This window comes from Spea bombifrons, chromosome 1 (genome assembly GCF_027358695.1).
Source record: "Spea bombifrons isolate aSpeBom1 chromosome 1, aSpeBom1.2.pri, whole genome shotgun sequence".
NCBI classification, from domain to species: domain Eukaryota; kingdom Metazoa; phylum Chordata; class Amphibia; order Anura; family Pelobatidae; genus Spea; species Spea bombifrons.
The window spans coordinates 117,438,908-117,461,287 of record NC_071087.1 but is presented as its reverse complement, the minus strand read 5'-3'; the positions used below and the strand labels follow the sequence as shown (position 1 = coordinate 117,461,287).

The 22,380-nt window shown below is 39.5% G+C and overlaps 1 protein-coding gene and 1 long non-coding RNA gene across 3 annotated transcripts in view; one reads left to right on the top strand and one right to left on the bottom strand.

Moving 5' to 3' along the window:
* CIT (citron rho-interacting serine/threonine kinase) overlaps nt 1-17,890 on the top strand; it is a 55,880-nt gene extending 37,990 nt beyond the window's left edge. For both annotated transcript variants that reach the window (XM_053469748.1, XM_053469740.1), the window contains exons 25-48: nt 559-756; nt 4,439-4,632; nt 4,870-5,005; nt 5,199-5,303; nt 5,505-5,645; nt 5,921-6,028; nt 6,901-7,063; nt 7,147-7,311; nt 7,752-7,889; nt 8,024-8,204; nt 8,329-8,420; nt 8,781-8,885; nt 9,022-9,191; nt 10,951-11,031; nt 11,323-11,458; nt 11,574-11,713; nt 13,574-13,666; nt 14,331-14,439; nt 15,134-15,262; nt 15,365-15,445; nt 15,905-15,983; nt 16,060-16,239; nt 16,574-16,874; nt 17,827-17,890. In XM_053469748.1, coding sequence (XP_053325723.1) covers nt 559-756; nt 4,439-4,632; nt 4,870-5,005; nt 5,199-5,303; nt 5,505-5,645; nt 5,921-6,028; nt 6,901-7,063; nt 7,147-7,311; nt 7,752-7,889; nt 8,024-8,204; nt 8,329-8,420; nt 8,781-8,885; nt 9,022-9,191; nt 10,951-11,031; nt 11,323-11,458; nt 11,574-11,713; nt 13,574-13,666; nt 14,331-14,439; nt 15,134-15,262; nt 15,365-15,445; nt 15,905-15,983; nt 16,060-16,239; nt 16,574-16,874; nt 17,827-17,850 — 3,249 coding nt within the window. In that variant the 3' untranslated portion in view covers nt 17,851-17,890. The remainder of the gene's footprint in view (nt 1-558; nt 757-4,438; nt 4,633-4,869; nt 5,006-5,198; nt 5,304-5,504; nt 5,646-5,920; nt 6,029-6,900; nt 7,064-7,146; nt 7,312-7,751; nt 7,890-8,023; nt 8,205-8,328; nt 8,421-8,780; nt 8,886-9,021; nt 9,192-10,950; nt 11,032-11,322; nt 11,459-11,573; nt 11,714-13,573; nt 13,667-14,330; nt 14,440-15,133; nt 15,263-15,364; nt 15,446-15,904; nt 15,984-16,059; nt 16,240-16,573; nt 16,875-17,826) is intronic.
* Nucleotides 17,891-21,398: 3,508 nt separating this feature from the next.
* LOC128500738 (uncharacterized) lies at nt 21,399-22,048 on the bottom strand. The gene is made up of 2 exons (XR_008354948.1): nt 21,702-22,048; nt 21,399-21,668 (listed from the first exon to the last, which is right to left on the bottom strand). It is a non-coding gene; the product is annotated as an uncharacterized LOC128500738 (long non-coding RNA).
* Nucleotides 22,049-22,380: the final 332 nt, after the last annotated feature.

The following is a 22,380-nucleotide window of genomic DNA, read 5'->3' as shown; positions in this document are numbered from 1 at the left end:
TGACCTGATCGTTTGTTTCTGTAGGAGATGAATATGGAATATGGTATATGTTTAGCTGTTCTCTCTGTGTGGAATAGATTCATCCACAGGTTATACCATAGTGAAAACAATGGATGCTATAAACAGCCAGTGCATAGATCATTTTTTGTTTGCTAAGCTACTTGTAGTTCCATAGGTGAATTCCTTTTCAACGGAGAAGTTCATAGTACTTCAGGAGTTGATGATGCATTTGTACAAAGTTTATATCCTGTGGGTACATTTAATGCACCTTCCTAATACCTTGATGATCCGGATCCCAGGTGCAAATGAATTCAGAAGAGTACCAGTTGAAATTAGGTAGCTCACAGTTTATAATTATAATTCGCACCAACTCAGCCATTAGTCCTTTCCGGCAAAAACAAGGAATAGATGAAAGTTCGTCTGTTGTGTTTCATGAATCCTACAATTTACAGTTCATACGCTAAATGTAACATCTCCTAATGCAAATCCTGCATGATGTACATTACAAAATATTGCTGCTGTCAATAATATATTCCTATTTTAATATTTGTGTTACAGGTTCTTACTGACTTGGAAGATCAGTTGAATCGCATGAGCGAAGAAAACGCAGAACTGAACAATCAAAATTTCTATTTGACCAAGCAGCTAAATGATGTGCAGGGAGCGACTGAGGAAATGGTGCAGTTCCGAAGCGAAGTGGATCATCTAAGACGGGAGATCACAGAGAGGGAGATGCAGCTAACAAGCCAGAAACAGGTGTGTGTGTGTCTGTATGTATGTGTGTGTGTATATATATATATATATATATATATATATATATATATATATATATATATATATATATATATAGATATAATATATATAGTGAAGGAAAATTGTATTTGATCCCCTGTTGATTTTGTACATTTGCCCACTAACAAAGACATGGTCAGTCTATATCCAGAATAACGCATTTCAAATAAATTATAAATTGATTTGCATTTTACTGGCAAGATGTCTGGCTCCCAGGTGTCTTTCATACAGGTAACGAGGTGAGATTAGGAGCACTCTCTTAAAAGGAGTGCTCCTAATCTCAGTTTTGTACCTGTATAAAAGACACCCGTCCACAGAAGCAATCAATCAGATTCCAAACTCTCCACCATGGCCAAGACTAAAGAGCTGTCCGAGGATATCAGGCACAAAATTGTAGACCTACACAAGGCTGGAATCGGCTACAAGACCCATCGCCAAGCAGCTTGGTAAGAAGGTGACAACAGCTGGTGCAAATGGAAGAAACACAAAATAACTACCAATCTCCCTCGGTCTGGGGCTCCATGCAAGATCTCTTCTCGTGGAGTTTCAATGATCATGACTAGGTGAGGAATCCACACAGAACTACACATCAGACAGTCAAATCTCCTTCCCTCAGCCAGGGCATTGAAAATGGGTCGTGGATGGGTATTCCAGCACGACAATGACCCGAAACACACATTAAGAAGCACATTAAATTCCTGGAGTGGCCTAGCCAGTCTCCAGACCTTAATCCCATAGAAAATCTGTGGAGGGAGCTGAAGGTTCGAGTTGCCTAACTTCAGCCTCGAAACCTTAATGACTTGGAGAGGATCTGCAAAGAGGAGTGGCACCAAATCCCTCCTGAGATGTGTGCAAACCTGGTGGCCAACTACAAGAAACATCTGACCTCTGTGATTGCCAACAAGGGTTTTGCCACTAAGTACTAAGTCGTGTTCTGTAAAAACCGTTAACAGAAGAAAAATCAAATCAATATTTAGTGTGACCATCGTTTGCCTTCAAAACAACATCAATTCTTCTAGGTACATTTGCACAATGTCAGGGATTTTGCAGACATAAAGTTAGGCATATGATTAAACAATTTTACCTAACAGGTGCTAATGATCATCAATATGATACATGGCTTGGAACACAATCGTTAACTGAAACAGGAACAGCTGCTTAGGAGGAGCGAAACTTGGTGAGGAACAGCCAAACTCCATAACAAGGTGGCTGAAGATGGTTAAATGTCACACAGCGTGGCAAGAATAAGCACAGCAACAATACACAAGGTATTTATACTGGATCAGGAAGGTATTTTCCATGCAGAAATTACAAGGCCGACAGGAGTTTCCGGATGTTCTGTCTAAGCTGTTTTGAAGAAGCAAAGAAACAGAAGGGTTTAGCAGTGGTCGCCAAGGAAACTTAGCGGAGCAACTAAAAGACACATCATGCTTACTGTCCAGCAGTGCCATGAGCTCAGTATTGGCAAAAATGTGGGACCCTGGTACACCCATATACTGCCTGGAGAAATCTGGTCTGAAGTGGTCTTCCAAAATGCCATACATTTGAAGCAAGGCCAAGCGACTCAACTATTCACGAAAAAACACAGGAACTGAGTTGCAGAAAAATGGCAGCAGGTGCTATAAATATTTGGCTGTAGCAGAAGGCAGTTTGTTTGCCAAAGGTCTGAAAAGCGGTACAAGAATGAGGAAACGGTGAAGCATGGTGGAGATACCCTGCAAGTTTGGGGCTGCATTTCTGCAAATGGAGTTGGTGAATTGGTCAGAATAAATGCTGAGAAGTACAGGCAGATACAGTATTGTGCAAAACCATCAAGAAGGCATCTGATTGGCCCTAGATTTGTTTTGTACCATGACATACGATCCTGAACATGCAGCCAAAGTCATTAAGAACTATCTTCAGCATAAAGAAGAACAAGGATTCCTGGAAGTGATGGTATGACCCCAACATAGCCCTGATCTCAAACTCATTGAGTCTGTCTGGTATTAGATGAAGAGAGAGAAGCAACTGAAGCTGCCTGAATAGACAGAGCTGTGATTAGTCCTCCAAAATGCTTGGAACAACCTACCAAGTTCCTTAAAGTGTGTGCAAGTGTACCCAAGGTTTCCAAGGTTGGTCACACCAAATATTGATTTGGTTTAGTGATAAAAAAAGTTAATGTCTATAACATTTATAATTTATTTAAAAAACAGTTATTTTTGAAAGCATTCCTTCTTTACAGCCTTTTTTCACTCCTGCCTAAAACGTACTGTGTGTGTATGTGTGTGTGTGTATGTATATATATATATATATATATATATATATATATATATATATATATATCTATATCACTCATTAAATCAGTGCACACCCAGCAAATACTACCGTATTTGCTCGATTTTAAGACGAGGTTTTTTCCAGAGCAAATGCTCTGAAAAATACCCCTCGTCTTATAATCAGGGTCGTCTTATAATCAAATAGGTCTGATTATGAGACTAAGATCCAGATCCCCCGCAGCGATGCAGAGGACCTGGATCCTCCTGTGTTAACCCCCCCCCCCCAACTTACCGGTGCTTCTGAGTCCCCGGTGCTTAGTCCGGGCTGCGTGTAGAGCTCTACACGCTTCCCGGACTAAGCACTGGGGACCCAGATGCAGGGCACCTGGATCCTCCTGTGTTAACCCCCGACCCAACTTACCGGTGCATCTGAGTCCCCGGTGCTTAGTCCGGGCTGCGTGTAGAGCTCTACACGCTGCCCGGACTAAGCACTGGGGACTCAGAAACACCGGTAAGTTGGAGGGGGGGGCATAACACAGGAGGATGCAGGGGATGCTGCCCGGACTAAGCACCTGGGGCTCAGATGCAGGGGACCTGGACCCTCCTGTGTTATGCGCCCCCCCCAACTCAGAAGCACCGGTAAGTTTGGAGGAGGGAGGGGGAGTGTTAAATGGGGGGTGTAAGGCATTTCTGGAGGCAGAGTGCTCTGTGAAATGCCTTTTAACCCCTTTAATGCCACTCTGCCTCCTGAAATGCCTTAAACCTCCCTATATGCCACTCTTCCCCATAATATGCCTTTTAACCCTCTAAGTGCCAGAGTGGCATATAGGGTTAAAAGGCATATCATGGGGCACAGTGGCATATAGGGTTAAAAGGCATATCATGGGGCACTGTGACATTTAGAGGGTTAAAAGGCATATCATGGGGCACAGTGGCATATAGGGGGTATAAGGCACTTCTGGGGCAGGTGTGCATAACTGGGGGGCAGGTTGGAAAATAGAAGGAAATAAAACCAAAATATTTTTCTCAAGCATAGCTTTTATTAAAAAAAGTGTTTAAATGAATTAACATTTACTGGTAAAACTTTTTTCCTATAGGGTCGTCTTATATTCAGGCTTTTTCTTTTTTTCCTAAATTAATATTAAGATTTGGGGGGTCGTCTTATAATCAGGGTCGTCTTATAATCGAGCAAATACGGTAATTAAAAACACCTATCTGAAGCATGAATATTGAGTATTCCCTCACAATATATGGCTATATATATTACAGGAAGCGTTAAATACCATCATGCACTGTGGTTTTTATTACAGTCACCTAATAACAGCTGCCATGATGTACTTTATCTAACACCGTACTCTGGTTATATCACTTTGAATGCTTTCTCTTTGTAGACGATGGAGGCTCTGAAAACAACATGCACAATGTTAGAGGAGCAGGTGATGGATCTTGAGGCATTAAACGATGAGCTGCTTGAAAAGGAACGCCAGTGGGAGAGTTGGAGAAGCTCATTAGAGGATGAGAAGACCCAGTTTGAATGTAGGCTTCGAGAGGTACAGAGGCTATTAGATACAGAAAAACAGAGCAGGTGAGCTTTCAGAATATGGAGACTGCAATTCATACGCGTACTAATTGTTCTGATGTTTGGTGTTCAAGTGAGGCTGGTGTTTGTTCATAGAGGTGGCGGGTAAATTAAATGTTCACAGACTGTTTGTCAGAATAACCAGAAAACGTAAAGCACAACTGTCTAGGTTTTCCACAGAGCTTGGCTTTGAGGTAAGGATTCTGTTACAGGTAAATTCACCTGATATAATTTTCGTTGAAGGGCGCGAGCAGATCAACGTAGTACAGAGTCTCGCCAGATGGTGGAGCTGGCTGTTAAAGAGCACAAAGCTGAGATTTTAGCTCTACAACAAGCACTAAAAGATCAAAAACTCAAGACTGAAAGTCTTTCTGATAAGGTCAGTAATAGAATAATAAACTGTAAATAATTGACTGCTAACTGTATTTCTAATTTGTTGACTTGAGTAATTTTTTAGTAAATCATAATGCCTGGGTCACGTGCGTTAAATCAAAACGTTAAAAAGAAAAGCTGAAGTAAGCATGAAGTAACGTTTGCCTTAATATCTGAGGTCTACCACTCCATTACCACAGCTAAATGATTTGGAAAAGAAACACACCATGCTGGAAATGAACGCACGCAGCTTACAGCAAAAACTGGAGACCGAACGAGAGCTGAAACAACGCCTTTTAGAAGAGGTAGGTGGTTGTGAAGTGATCTTAGTCGACGTCAAGTGTGTTTGTTAATTGTCTTGGTCTGCTGAATGACATCAAGAAGGAAAATCCATACATTTTAGTGTTCTGTGTCTAAGTGTAGTTTTTAAAACGATGGTAAAACATTAAAGGACTAATTTAAAAAGTGCTTGCAGTCTACTGAAATAGTTTTTTTGTGAAGAGCAGCAGGCTAAGCTACAACAGCAGATGGACCTGCAGAAGAATCACATCTTCCGTTTGACCCAAGGGCTTCAAGAGGCACTAGATCAAGCGGACCTGCTAAAAACTGAGAGGAGTGATTTGGAATATCAGTTGGAGAACATGCAGGTATTTTAAAGAACTAATATGTTAAACTTCCTTCATTATGTAACATTTAGAAATCAGCTGATCAATTTTAGGAGCATACTTTGATTGTGTTTGAAGGTGGGGAATAATATATCTAGAGGTCAATAAAAAAAAGTAGCCCAAAAATCTAAGTAGTGGCTTACAATTCTTAAATGATGGCTACCAGACTTCTGAGATTAGTCCTTCCCTACACTCAGGTATGACCAGGTCATAAGATCGTTTCACCTTAATCACAGTCAATTTTTATTCCATATCAGGCTCTTTATTCTCATGAAAAAGTGAAGATGGAAGGAACAATATCACAACAAACCAAACTCATTGATTTCTTACAAGCGAAAATGGATCAACCATTAAAGAAAAAAAAGGTACAAAAACTGGAAGTTTTGAGATCCTCTCAAACACGAGGCATCACCGTATACCAAGGTCTGCTCTGATGGGATAACCTTGGCAAATATTTTGCTTTTTTGTCAAATTCTAGCATATAAATAAAAGGGGCATCACCTAGTACCGGTAAAATACACTTTATTGAAGTAGAAAATAAAAAAAATAAAGGCAATAGAGACTCAATCACACTTAACACAGTGAATACATTCTTTCACTAGACCCCTTATTGATTTGACCGTGGATTATTTCACCTGTGGATTCCTGATAGCCTATGCTATTATGTAGACAAATTGACTGACTGTGGTTTTTCACATCAGACACTTACAGACCTTTGTTAATTGAGCTTATTTTGAATGGCGAATGAATCAAATTGTGGTGACTTTCTGTTATTTCCACTGCAGTGTTTACTTGGGGAAACACTATGTAGTGTCACAATTCTCTCACTTTCCTAAGGTTTCTACCCCAGCCTGCTGATACAGGCTTCCATAGCATACGAGGCTGCAGAAAGAAATGTAAGCGCTTTTTTGAAATGTGGACGCATATATTTTCTAAATGAGTCCTTATAGAGACATCCAGTCATTCATGTTGTGAATTACAAAAACACTTAATGGTCAGATACCTTTTGCCGATAGTGTTCTCAGTTTATAATAAATCACTTGTTGGCATTTAGCGAACAATTGGCAAATAAGCGCCCCTCTTCACTAAATGGATCGTTTCTAGTTAATGCGACTTGCTGTTAGTAATGCATTATTCTGCATTGGCTATGAGAGCATCCGTGATCATAGGTCACTATATATATCTATATAGGTTTTATTTTAATTTAAGGCTACATTATCCCATTTTATTTTGGCAGAGTTTGTTTGGCAGGCGCAGAGATGACCCCACTCAGGCCTCACAGATTCCTTTGCAGTATAATGAACTTAAAGTAGCCTTGGAAAAGGAGAAAGCACGGACAGCAGAACTAGAGGATGTACTTCAGAAAACTCGGATAGAACTGCGCTCTGCCAGAGAGGAAGGTACAGTCGCCGTTTACGTTCTTTTTGCAAAACATTTCACCGATTGTGCCAGAATTTAGGAAGATCCTCTCTCTTTTTGGCAGCTGCACACTTAAAGGTGGCAGATCATCCCGTTCCTTCTACGCCCGGTACTGCAAGGCAGCAAATAATCATGTCAGCGTTGGTTCGGTCTCCTGAGCATCAGCCCAATGCAGTCAGCTTGCTGGCTCCTCAGTCTAGCAGGAGAAAGGAGTCCTCTGCACCTGAAGGTGACTATTACTTGTACAATAACAATATACACATGATTTTCCACGTTCAAATAGGTGGTCTTCATCTATTTTATTATATCTACTTGAAAAGCATGATGAAAATACGTGTCTACATCACAAAGCCAGCTTAATGTAGATCTGGCAAAACGTATATTTATTATTATCCAGTCCTATTAGGCTCTTTCCCGTGCTTGTGTGTAAAACTGACAAACTTTAATGAGACTTTCTATTGCTTTTCCCTGTGTACATTCTTTATATATTATCTGGCTTTTTGTAGCCATTACAGCCATCTGTAGCCATTTGTAGTCATCTGGCTTTTTTTTTGTAGCCATAACTGTCCATCTTAGAAGCAGTAAAATGTGGCCTCTCTCATATGTACTTGTATAGCCTCTCTACAGGGACTTCTTAAATGTATTTTCCGTGTTTTTCCTTTGCTTTAGAATTCAGTCGTCGCCTTAAAGAAAGAATGCATCATAATATTCCTCACAGATTTAATGTTGGGCTAACGATGAGAGCAGCCAAATGTTCCGTGTGTTTGGACACTGTGCATTTTGGGCGTCAAGGGGCAAAATGCATAGGTAAGGAACATCCTTCGTTCTTTCAGTAACTAGTAGTTGTTTTTTTTAAGGCCCGCCATCTCGGTTTGTAGACACACCTAACATTTCTGCTGAGCAAAGTTGTTAATATCCATCTCTGTTTGTTTTTCTATAAGAATGTCAGGTCATGTGTCACCCAAAGTGTTCCTCCTGCCTCCCAGCTACATGTGGCCTCCCTGCAGAATATGCCACACATTTCACCGAAGCCTTTTGTAGAGAGAAAATGAATTCACCAGGGATGCAGCTGAAAGAACCAAGTGGTTCAGTGCGCCTGGAAGGCTGGATGAAGATTCCCAGGTATAAATGTCCCAAACGCCGTTCCTGAATCTTGGACCATAGTGATACCTTGTCTGAAATCTGCTTCTCCTTTTTCATCCTGCATTTTCTGTGTCCTCATCCCAGAACTGTCGTCTCTTTGCAGGAACAATAAACGTGGACAGCAGGGCTGGGACAGGAAGTACGTTGTCTTAGAAGGATCTAAAATATTAATATTTGACTCTGAATTAAAAGAAGGTGTGTTCATTCTCCTTATACCTCTCTCCTTCGCAGAACGTAATTATGAGAGCGTAAGGCGGCAACTTTTCGGTTTCACAATACATAATGTGCTTTCACAATTTAATTAGCTACACAACACTACTCATTTCACATGCCTTCAGGTCTGCTTCATTGACTTCTTGCTGGCATTGTTTCAAATGTTGTAAGTGATCAACACAGAAGCAATAAAGTCTTGCTCAGGAACCCCTTAACATGCTTTGTCATTTGCAAACACGCCATCAACAGTACAACCTCACCAATCAACATGGAAAATTGCAATTTAATATATATTCTTGTTATGTTATTTTAAGATATGTTGTTTAAATGTATTATTTCAAGGTGGCCAACGACCAGTTGAGGAGTTTGAGCTATGTCTTCCTGATGGTGATGTGACGATCCATGGGGCTGTGGGTTCCACAGAACTTGTAAATACTGCAAAATCTGGTGAGAAGTCCCACAGAAAAAACAAATGCTCATTTAATTTACGCCTTAGTAAAAATATATTTCCCCAGCTGTAATGTGCATTCTGTCATCTTACTATATCACATGCACAGAGATTCTGTATTTCTTACTCTCCTAGATGTGCCATATGTCATGAAAATAGAGTCCCATCCACACACCACTTGTTGGCCGGGACGCACTCTGTATTTGCTGGCGCCCAGTTTTCCTGATAAGCAGCGCTGGGTGAATACACTGGAGTCCGTGGTGGCCGGAGGGAGGGTTTCCAGGGAAAAAGCTGAAGCCGATGCGGTGAGTATGAAATGAGAAAATTTTTTTTTATATGTATAATCCATCTTTTAGTATAATATATTTAAATAGAAATAAATTGAGAAATAGCCATAGGTTTGGTATCACTGACAAAAAAAAAAGTACAGTACATTTTTTTCCTTATGCTTTGGAGGACCGAAATGCTCACTTACATACTACTAATTTTTATAATTTTGGGAGGCATTTTAAGGATTGTGTTTTCAGTCCCCACAAACTTGCGGGAACCAGCCCTGACCCTCTCCTGCTGCCCAATTGCTCCATGAGCAAGCATCGCAGCATTTTAGAGGTTAATGTTTTGTGTCTTTCGTCCCCACAACCTTTAAAGGGGTAAAAATAAAATTCCTTTAACAACAATGACCTGGAAGTCAAAGGTGCTTCCAGGCCAACTGCTGTTAGGCTAGGTTTCCACTTGGGTTTTTTTTTTGCTAAAAACGCCCATAAAAACGCCAATTCAGTCACACGGCGTTTTTTTAGTGAAAAAATGCTGCGGCCAGATGTTAGCTGTTCTTCAGTAGGAAATCGCAGAATGCCATATCCACTTGGCGTTTTTTTGTTTGGCGTTTTTTCAGTCCTCTTTGGCGTTTTTCTGCTTTTTTGGGCTCTGTGGCAGTTTTTCAAAATCGCAGCATGTTGACACTCTGGCGTTTTTTGCAAGGAAATCTTGGCGTTTTTCTCCAATAGAAGTCTATGGGAGAGAAAAAACGCCATGAAAAAGCCATGTGGGTTTTTTGCCTTGGCGTTTTTTATGGCGTTTTTTCCCACAGTTACAATGCAGAGGATGGACCCAGTATCTGTGTGTCCTACGAGAAATAGGCTGGAAACAAACAGTTTCACACAAAACAAAGTTCTGGACTGGTTCATATTGAATTTTACACCATTTGGAACAAACAGGCCATTACAAACAAACATACCCGACGCATTAACTGGATCCTGCGTGCCAAAAGCAACAGCAAACAATTTGCACCATCATTTGGGGCCAATCTTCCTAGAGGAGCAGACATTCGGAATAAAGCATGCCTTACAAACCACAGAAAAGAGACAAAAGGGTCCGCCGGGGCGTGTTTAAGTAGAACTCTACCAAGAAAATGACATCAGGAGGGGGCAGATACTTGCCATTTATCCTAATCCCTTTTAGCTGGGTGAAAATTCCAACGTGTAAAGGCTGGAAAAACTGCCTAAGGTCAAAAAAGCAATTTCCACAGAAAGGCTAAAACGCCAGAAAAAAACTCCAGAAAAAAAAACACCAAAACGCAGGTAAATGCAGTGGCAGTTTTTTGGGCTTTTTTCCTGGGGTTTTTCATCAAGAAAAAAATGCAGGACAAAAACCCAAGTGGAAACCTAGCCTCAGACTCTGCAACAAAGAGCTAATGATCAGATCACAACTGAGCAATAGGACTGAGCTGATCATATAGACATATAACAAGGCCATAACTGTCCCTTTAAGCCATTTATTATCAACCTTGTTTTCACTTACCTACAGTACATTTAGTTTTGTTCGGTAATAGATTTGGATTTATCACCTTTTTTATAAATAAAATTAATTTTTTAATAAAAAAAAAAAAACCTGTGGTTTTGCTTAGCGGTGGCTGCTCACAATTTGTAGGGCATTCGTATACCTCTTTGATTGTACCGGTACCATATCATAACTGATCCGATATCCATGTAAAAAAAAAATGTCCTGCATAATAATGCTTGCATGATAACGGTTAATGTAGATTTTCTCATCTATTTCTCATTGCAGAAACTACTTGGAAATTCCTTGCTGAAATTGGAAGGGGAAGACCGTTTAGATATAAACTGCACTATACCTCTCACAGAACAGGTAAATCTAAACAGCCCCCTGCCGCAAACAGCCCCTAGTTTTGAATGTCCCAGCTTGATCACAGGCATCTCTATTAAAAACACAATGAAGCCGCTTGTTTTCAGGCAGGGATACACAGAATTCCTAATCTGGTTGCGTCTCCCAAGGATTGGAGATGTGTAACCCTGCTGTACTCCATCTCGATGTCGCCTACTGAGGAAACCCCTTGCTTCTGTCACTTGAAGAAGCAGTCCAAATTGTTAGATCCAGACAAATGCACTTAATTCCTTTTTTTTATTATTTGTTTTACAGATCGTGTTGGTCGGTGCAGAGGAGGGATTGTATGCATTGAATGTCCTGAAGAATTCTCTTACGCACATCCCTGGGGTGGGTGCAGTATTTCAGGTTCATATTGTCAAGGAACTAGACAAACTTCTTTTAATAGCAGGTAATCCTCTTTATCTGATTGCATTACTTCTTCGCAACCTTATGTAGAAATGACTATGGTAAAATAAAAGAGACAGTCACCCCTAAGCATACTTTATTCTAATTTGACTTTTAAGGAGAAGAAAGGGCTTTGTGTCTGATTGATGTGAAGAAGGTAAAGCAGTCTCTGGCTCAATCCCATCTGCCAGCGCAGCCGGAAATCTCTCTCTCTGTTTTTGAAGCTGTTAAAGGATGTCATCTTTTTGCTGCAGGAAAAGTAAGTAAACCACTTCTGTAGGACGTAGACGATCTGGAAATGTATTTTTAGGTGACATCCATGACTGAAGGTGATGGTAATAGAACCACTATGCACCTTACAGTATTTTCTTGCTTCTGTGTACAATCTTGCATTTATTTCTTGCTGTGAACACAGTATCTCACTGTTAACAAGCAGTCCCAGTGAAACCGTCTTTCCATCTTCCTTAAGATCATAATGTAATTTAGTGCATTTAATTTCAGTTCGGTCTAGGGCCGCAGCAGGTCTTATAGGTTCATTGCTCTGATCTGTCTCACAAAGCAGCAATCCGATTGTGTGCTTATCATCCCGTGCCGAGAAGTATAATACTAATAGTATAAATATTGGGCGAGCAGCACACTGAGGGATCTTATAGCCCACACGGAACTCGAAGCTGAAAAATGCACACGGCAGGCAAGCAAGATAAGAGAGGAAAATGGGAAGAAAATATGAAAAGGGTGAAGAAAATATGTCGGCAAGTGAGGTGCAAAAGAAAGAATAGTAACAAAGGGGAAAAAAAGACCACAAGAGGCAGGATGCAGAGAAAAAAGAAGAGAAGGTCCTTTCTGTGTACTTGCTTTAGGACCCAAATGTCATTCATATGTCCTTGAATAAGTCATATCTTGCTAACCTTCTCATTTAAATTGATGTTACCCCTTTCCAAGTTATCCAAAACAAAAACAGTGTATGTATGAGAGTAGCGTTTACGTCACACAATGTTGGCCAGAGCTCTAAAGGGTATTCAAAAAAACCATAACATGAACATTTCTCTATTTTCGTTGGTTTACAATGTAACAACACAAACTTTATCAATTTAGTGGATATGAAATTATTAATCATCTTAATACTAAGGCAAGGTGTGGTATATCTAGTGCAGAGTAACAGTTGTTAAAATTAACACACACACCGAAAATGCTGTATTGAGTCCAAGAAACAAAGATAAACTCACTGGGAATTTAGCTAGTGAGGTATGAAAACCCTCACTTAAGCTTGCGAGCAGGGCTCTCTCCACCTAATGTATCGGTTTGTCTTAGTCTGTCAATTCTTGTCTTGTCACACCCCTTGAATTTATGTATTGTATTAAGCGCTGCGTAAATTGTTGGCGCTATATAAATAAAAGATAATAATAATAATTGTTAAATGAACAGTGTTGCTGCCTGTTTTAGTACATTCCAATAGTGATGGTATATGGAAAGCCTGACTCTTCATGGTCAATAGTGCCATCTAGTGGCGTAAGGATAAAAATAAGACCCGCAAATGCCAGACTGCATTGCTGCAGTGTTCTGAGATTATTATTATTTATTGTTTTATATAGCGCTAAATGCAAATAGCGACATTAGGTGAACATAGAATAAAATTGTAATTACATCAGCTTTTGTGACCTTGGAGGTCTCGTCCTCGGTATACATTTTACTACGATGGCCCATAAAAGAAATCACCTTCATAAAAAGAATCACTCTACAATGTTTTATAAATTGATTTGCGGTTTTAAGAATAAGATATTGCAATTACGATTTGCGGAATGCCGATCAGATGCAACCATCGTATCCACTCGTTCTGATGTAATATTGTATTGATGTGTGACATCTAACAATCAGAGCACAAAAAACATTCCAGTAACTGGACACTTCCCAATGGTGGTTCATCATGTGGTCATATCAAAAGCTTAACAATATAGATTACAACTTTCATTATGCTTCACAACCTGTGGATTGGTTGCAAACTACGTTGCATCCCAGAGGCCTATGGTGAGACAGTGTTTAAAAATATTGCTTGTATGTGACGCAGAAAGTTGCGTCTACATTAAGTTCAGTGAATTCTTAATCCGTTTCCTTTTTCTAGATTGAGAATGGATTGTGCATTTGTGCTGCCATGCTAAATAAAGTCGTGATCCTTCGCTACAATGAAAGCCTTGGCAAGTTTTGCATACGAAAGGTAAGCATGTGTATTTAAATGAAAGGTCTATGCAGAACCTAAGCCACACATTGAGATGAAGCTGTAAACTGTAGCAGAGAGGATGCAGACGTCGGTTGTATAATCAGTATAAAGGTAGAATAAATAAGCAATCGTGTCATATCTCCCTGGTCTGTAGAGTATTTTCTGGGTGAGATGCTCTGCAGAGCCACTTCACTACACCCCTTTATATGTAATGCTGCTTTAACCTGCTTAGCAATGCTAGTGGGTCATTGCCGTGCACATACGCAGTACAACCAGTGGTGTTGGAACCGGGCTGCAGCTACTGGCATAATAAACAGAAGTATTAGCATTGTATCGTGTTAGCTGGTGAAAAAATGAGAAAATTAGATCTTTCCTTTATTACCAAACTGAATAGCAGTATATTGCAAGCTTTCAAAACTACTTAGGTCGCTTCTTCAGGCATATAACATGTGCTAATAGTAATATGTGCTAGTAACAAATAATCTTAAAAACGTGCAATCTATTGCAATTCAGCTAGTCAATAAAAGCCAGGCACAGTCTGGGTGAAACACTGCTTGCTTCATTTAACGAAGAGCGTTAGTGAGGGTCTGCAGATGCCTGTAAAAGTAACACATTTTGTTATATTGTGCTTTAAGAGTCATGTTTCTCTCCTTTCCTGCAGGAAATTGAGACATCAGAGCCATGCAGCTGCATCTATTTTACTGGCTATAGCATAATTATTGGGACAAATAAATTTTATGAAATTGAAATGAAGCAGTACACTCTGGAAGGTAAGAAATCAGGGTCTGAATCTAAATTTTTACCTGTACTGATTACTACCTTGGTGTTAACCAGTTAACGACCGATGACTAGCCTGGCATGTTCATGGCATTAAATAATCTTAGAAAGCGATCAAAGGTTGCTTTCTTTGCTTAAACGTTGTTAAACAGAGCTTAGTTGATCGCCTCCTAAGCTTAAGTGGAGGTTTCCGAAATGCCTCCACAGCGAGGCATTCAGCGACACTGAAAACCCACCACAGGACACTCTGTCGCAAGCGCCATTGTGAGAGAGTTTGGCACTCGCAAGATGGTGGTACCCATTAAAAATGAAACAAGTTTCCCTGGCATGGAAAACCCTGGGCTGTCTAGTTTTCAAAAATATATGGTTTGCTGAGGTAAGTTGTATTGACTGGCTTCAAAGATGTTCCAAATAGGACATGGGGCAGAAGGACCAGATGTCAAAATTCCAGGTTGAGAAACTGAATTGCTCATGCCCCAAATGTTGCTTTTTAGCACTTATCACTGTACTCAGGAGATGTTTCATATTGGGTGCATATTGGGGTGTTGTTTTGAAGTGACGTACACATACACAGATATTCAAAATGATTCTGTTTGTTTAATATACTTTGTAACATGTTTAATTTGTACAGGCTGCAATGTCTATTACCTAATCACAACATTGTGTTTACTTTATAACTTTCTCTAGAATTTCTGGATAAAAATGACCACACCTTGGCCTCTGCAGTGTTCGCTTCTTCCTCCAACAGCTTCCCCATTGCCATAATGCAGGTTAATAGCACAGGACAGAGAGAAGAATATCTTCTTTGTTTCCATGGTAAGGAGATTTTATGCAGTACATTATGAATGCTATGCTGGTTCTCTAATCACATTGAAAGTGTTTGCAATGCCCCCTGGTGGTAATTATTTTCATTTGCAGAATTTGGAGTTTTTGTTGATTCTTATGGAAGACGAAGCCGCACCGAGGATCTCAAATGGAGCCGTTTGCCTCTGGCATTTGGTGGGTATTTGAAAAAATATATATTTTTAGCTAACAACAAATCGCTTTATATTTGGAGAGATCTTCATAAAGGCATCTGGATTGGATTAGATTTAGTTGCAGGCTAGATGAGACATTTCATCTCACTGATATAACCAATACTGGTCTAGAATACACATTTTCCATTCTTATAACCATATACCAGGCATCGACAAATTCACCCCTACTACTGTGGGTTTGTGTGACCCCCACCTCTCCATAGGGCTTATTTATTTGTCTAACAGGTGAAGAATACAATTATTTTACCCGTGTTGACCTGGCTTTAGGAGTTTGTCGAGGCCTGCCATATACACAGTGTTTTTCTGTGGGTTGTCTAGCCTTGTTATTAAATGTCACCCATTCTAAAATTGATACAAAAAGTGCTATGTGGAAACACCTCTAACACCATGTGTTAATATATGTTTTCTGTATTTGGTTCAGCTTACAGAGAACCCTACTTGTTTGTGACCCATTTTAATTCCTTGGAAGTCATTGAAATTCAGGGACGTGCTGCTCTGGGGTGAGTGATGATCTGTGGGTACAGTTAAACCAACTGGTATCTAGGACTGTGAAATGACCTTACTTTGTTTTCTTAGGGCGCCAGCTCGGGCCCATTTGGACATTCCAAACCCACGGTACCTAGGACCAGCAATATCATCTGGAGCTATTTATCTGGCATCGGTTTACCAGGACAAACTTCGAGTCATTTGCTGCAAGGGTAATCTAGTGAAGGACTCTGCAAGTGAGCTTCACCGCGCTCCTTCCACAACTCGCAGGTGGGTTAAAGACCGAACAGAGACTATCTTTCCCCTTGAAGTGCTGTTCTGACATTATTCAGCTACTGCTGAGAGAATCTTTGTTGAAAGGATAAAGCCTTTAGAAGTTTGTGGTGATGTTTGATGAGCCAGTGTATTTATGGAACATCGTGGATAGTTTGTAATACTAATGTCCATCTTTAGAACCAAATAGAGTGAGCAGCACATTACAAACCATAGATTAATACTTTTCAAGGCTTAATGCTGCTAAGTGCTGAAGTTTTTATCTCAGTTCTATATGTGTTGCATTGTAACAAAAAACAATCAGGTGTGATTTTTTCCTCCTTATTCACAGCCCAAATAAAAGAGGGCCTCCTTCCTATAATGACCACATCACTAAGAGGATAGCTTCAAGTCCCGTGCCAGCTGAGGTTCAAGGACTTGTGCGAGAACCTAGCACTCCACATCGCTACCGTGAAGCCAGAACTGACCTGCGTAGGGACAAGTCTCCTGGAAGACCTTTGGAAAGGGAGAAGTCTCCAGGGAGGATGCTAAGCACAAGAAGGGAGAGATCACCTGGAAGGCTATTTGAAGACAGCAGCCGGGGTCGTATGCCTGCAGGAGGTGTGAGAACCCCACTTTCACAAGTCAACAAGGTATACATCCTCGTATCTGGTTCCCCCTTCCAGAAGAAGTTGAAATTATATAGATTGTAAGCTCATTTAAGCATGGCCCTTACCTCTAGTTTCTGTCAAATTATGTTATTCGCTACCCGTTATGTCCTGTTTAGCCATTGTGCAGGGCTACGGAATAGGATGGTGTTATATAAATCATAAATGATAGAAATAGGTAGTTACTTAGCCATCATCCCAAAGCAGGAAACTACTTGAACAACCCAACATATCCACTCTACAAATCATTTAATGGTCCTAAAAAAAAGATCTGAGCTGTGAAAGTCTCTATATACATTTTAAAAAAAGGATAGATCATGGCTGAAAACATCATATATACGTCAATGCCTCGAGTTACCCACTCCTCTACACTCTGCTTCTCTCTTCTGCGCAAGATCTCTGTAGAGCGAGGATGCCAAGAAATTGAAAAAGTGTAATAAATACACAGAGCTAGCTTTTGTTCTCAGTAGAGATGATTTGTGAATTGAACACACCTCAGTCATCACTATGTGTAATCCTGGAATCAGGTGGCAGCTGAAGACCAACCTTACAGTAACTATTGGGTAGTGTGGCAACTTGCGGCAAGAGTTAAGCCATGTTGATTATTTCTAAATTTCTCGATATTTCTAAAGTGAAATGCTTCTTTATGTGAGTGTCATGGCTTTATTTCTGGAGGAAAATAAGCATGTTATTTCCCTTATGTAGCACACATGCTAGCGCACACGCAGTCACATTCAGTGCCTGGCCTGTAGACAGTTGTAGTGCATTAAAGCCAATGTGTACTCAGCAAGGCAATAAGGCTTACCAACCAATCTAGTTCTCACTAGGAGTTTATAAAAAATGTTTGAAATATTTCCTTAAAATTTCAACTGTCATAGAAAAGCAGCGCAAATTTTAACAAGTTTACATATATTTTTTTTGTGTATTTTCTTTTAAGGTTTGGGATCAGTCTTCAGTATAACTAAACAATGCAAGCTCCGTTTGAAGATGTATGAAGAAAATGCGTTGGAAATGAATTGGCGTCTGATTTATTCAGACAAATGGGATTTTTTTTTCTATCTGGAATTCTGTGTAGCAGGCCACTTTCAAAAAACATTGTGTTTAATAAGCAAAGTGTATTAAGATTTTGAAAAAGCTTAAATCCTGCATTTAGCTTCATGCTGCATTTCCACAACGGTTTCTTCTGGTCACTTATCGGTTTGTTTCCCCATTTTCATAATTTATATAGACGGCTCTTCAAATATACTGGTTTCTGTTACACCGATCGCATAATATATATATATATATATATATATATATATATATATATATATATATATATATATATATATATATATATATATATATATAGCCAATTCCAAGCGCCTGGTTATGTCTAATAACTGAGAACCTATTGTGCAATATTCTAAAAAAAGACAAAGCCATGACTACATTTCCTCAGCTTTTCAACCTGGTTTGGGCTACAACTCCCATAAGTCTCGGACAGACACTCATGCGGGTTGTAGTCTAACGTTCTGGGGAGTGTAGTTGACTTAATACCGTCTTGCTTGGATAACATTAGCCCTGTTGACAAGGTCGGAGCCATCCGTATCCTTACGCCGTACCCCGATCTATAAGCCATTTCTGTTTGCCGTGGATGTATGTTAAGGCGTTATAAATATTTTAGTTGAGTGAACATTCAGTCTGTAAACTTCTCTCTCTCCATATCTTATCAAACAGGGGTTTCTACATATTCTGCCCTTTTACTTCCTAACGCTTCTGCTACCTCACTTGAAAAGCTGTTGCTTTACGAACCATCATATATTAATGTGCCAGGGGTAATATGTCTGAAAAAGGTGCTAAAATCTTTTATAGGTGTTACAATGAACACAATCTTATATCGGATTCTGATTTTTCAATTTCTAAGTGATAGGGTTTGTAATCCCCAAATTCTGATTAAAAAAAAAAACAAAACAAAAAACCCACATGTATTGTGTAGTAAGACACATCTTTAAATATGTATATATTTCTGTTGCATGACAGGTTTTCAACCCTTAACCTGAAGCATTTGTGATTTCCGTAAATGTTCCATCTATTTAATTGGGTCAGTGCCAAACCACCATGTTCTATTAACTCTATAGGTGATCTATGTCAGTTAAGTGTCTCTTTAAATGCTTCCTTAAAAATATATACGAGGATTGTACATATTTATGAGAGAGTTTATATTCATAAAATTGAATATGTTTCTACTTTTTTAAGGTAAACTGTGCATTTTTGAACTTTGCCCCCCCCCTTTTTTTGGTGAAATGAGTGGTTACTCGGGCAAGGTGAGAAGACCACTCCTAGACCGCAGGGGGGGATGTGTGAGTACTGGAGGTGTGGAATGCTTGATTTCTATTATGCTTTGCTGCTTTTTTGCTAATATTGTAGAAAACAAAATAAATGCACTTCAAAGTTACCTAATCCATTTTCGCTTTAAGGAACCAATTTTAGGGAATGCAAAATCATTATGTAGACAATAAAAAAATATGACACTAGCCCAATGTTACCAGCTCTTGTTTCAGATCTATACACTTTTTATGGTGGGAAAGAAAAAGTGTATATACTTTTGTACTTTAAATAACACAATTTCCAAGCCTGCAATTCCTTAATAACATATTGGCACCATGCAGCCATTCTGAGCTTCCATGAGGATATCAGTAGACACATCTAGGGAATTTTCTGAGATTTGCTGTGATAAATTGCTTTGCTGCTACCTTCTAATCCATGTCCAGTGATTACAAGTTTATTGAAGACAGGGGATCCCACGTATAGACTGAATCTAGATACATTCATCCAATGCTTTGCTGAATACAAATCACGTATTTTGAGGGGTCGGCTGCTAGCAATTGAGAGATTACAGAAATCCTTTTTTATCTAGGTGGTTGGTATTTGAAGATAGGCCTTTCTTTTAGCATGGTTTCCATTAATATCTCCGAACTACTTCTGTAAGACTTGCTGGTCTGTAGTTGGCAGAGTCTTCCCTGCTACCTTTTTTGTGAAGTGGTACTAAAATTGCTAACTTCTGGAACTACTATTTTCTATAGGTTAAATAAATCTGCTAAGAGTTCTGCCTGGACCCTTTGAAGCCCTTTTACTCTCTTTGGGTGTATTCCATTGATTAATCTGGCTTTGGAGAGTTCAGGTAGAACCCTTTCCTTTGTGAACACACATGGCTTTACTTGTTTCTCATTTCTGAGGTACCTTTTCTTCACCTTCCGCTGAAAGTTAGGACAAGTACACAAACTGAACATGTGAACAAGAGGCCTATCTATATAAAAAATAAAATAAAAAAGAGGCACTCACTTTACTCAGATTGTTTGTTTTTGTGTCCTGTGGGCCATGGAACTATTTCAGGAAAGTCTGAAGGCCACAAGGTTGTGTCTGTTGAATGAACATGACACAAGGTTCCACTTTATAATGAGAAGAACAATGTTGCGGGTGAAACAGCTGATCAATAGAGGACGCCACACACTTTTTAAATATGCAGTGTATCCAGAAATCATTTCGCTATGTGGGATATATTCCTGTGTTGGTCATGTCTAACTGCGTGGATCTGCCATTTCCGACCTAGTTATCAATTGATATTAGAATCGTTAAAAGGGACAGTAATATGCATTCTTCTACAGTTAGGGTGTCAGGGACATTAAAGCACAAACTAAAGATTTAGCAGGTATGCCTTCTACCATCATGATCCAACATTTCTTGCCCCTGATTGGCTACTTGAAGCTGTCAATCGGTGGCAGTTAAGTGGTCCCATTGAAATCATTGAGAAGCATCTCCCGAGGGGCATTTGGAGGCATTCTGCAAACTCAGGGGAAACATGCAGCTATCACTGAAATATGATAACTAGTGTTCCTTTAATCACCCAAACGGCCAGTGGAGTTCGTACAGGTACGTATATTAAGTATGTATATTAATCCTAGAGGTCACTACTTGAAACAATAGATACACACTTAAATGAGAAACAACCCAAAATGTCTGAATATACCTCACATAAAAGGGAATATTGAAATGGGCACAGCAGGTTTATTAGATCACTAAAATATTACAGAAACAGTTTCTCATGTGCATGCTGATCTTGCAAAACCAGTCAAGATTATAAAACACAAATGGCTTAGAAATGCATGAAAATTGGGTGAGTTTACATGAAACTGGGTAATCTCATGAAGTGTAAACCTTATCCCATGGTAATCCTGCAAAGGCAGAATGTCTGCATGCCCTTAGTCTTTTTTGCTGGTAGCCATTCTTCAAAATATAGCTTCTCTTTGGCATTAATCACATCTATATTTTAAAAGTACCAAGTAACAGACAACATACAAGGAAATAAGGTCACTATGTGGGTTAGGGGGATGCTTTCCAAAAGGAAGCATGCTTACAATAATAATAGGAGGGAAGGGAATTGTTTCAAATATGTTGTTGGGTTCTGCAAACGATTGAATTCTAAGGCATATGTACATTTTTTTTATTTTTTAACACAAAACAAGACTGTTTTAAGAAGCTAGATAGATAAATAGTTTATTGTAAGTGTGGTTCCAAAACTAAATCAACCAAAGAAAATCACAAGCAACCACAACAATGGCAGAGCCTTAACATTAGTAGCTCTTTACCCAAAGGTGGTAGGGTGGGAGAAATATAACAATCCGAGAGTTTGTCTCCATATGAACACAATGCATATTACTTATTGTAGAATTATATATTGTAGAAACTGGAAATAGGGGTTTATGCAGAAAGATGAGAGATCTTGCACGTAAGGCAACTCTGACTGTATGAATAACAATCAAAGAGCCTCACCAAGAAGGGACAATACAGCCATGCTTGTGTAGATTTTAATTATTCGCTTTCCTGAAAACCATGTCACTGTATATTACACCGGGCCAACTCAACACTTCTTCCAGGGAGAACTGGGATTTAATGCAGAAAAGTGATGTCATCAGTGGATTAGTGAATAAACCCCCATGACCTAGCCAACAGGACAAGAAAAAAATTCCTAGCACCCTTTATTATGAAAAATCAAGGAAGTAGAAGATTTAATCCATCCTCATTTTGAGTAAAAATCACTTTTCTATACGGGTTTCCATATAAACCTGCTCTGTACGAGCATGCCACTAGCTTCAGATACTGGTGGATTTTTGCGTTTTGTTTGCAATAGCCCAAGGTATGGAAAACATACCTTCTGCTAGGAAGTAGGCTATGTGAAAAAAAAATTAGGCCGGGCAGTAGACCGTCATTTAAGACATGCAGTATATTGCATAGCAATACAACTCTGATCATCTACATGCATTTGTATATAGGCACAGAAAGGCAACAGCCAACAAAACGGAAGTATATGAAACACGTGGCAATGCAGAGTATCCAGCACAATTCCGCAACTAAACACAGTAATTACAGTGAATATGAAAATTCTGTTCATCTAATGGGCAAACTATAAACACATTAGTGAATAATTCACCTACAGTCTGAAACTTTACAG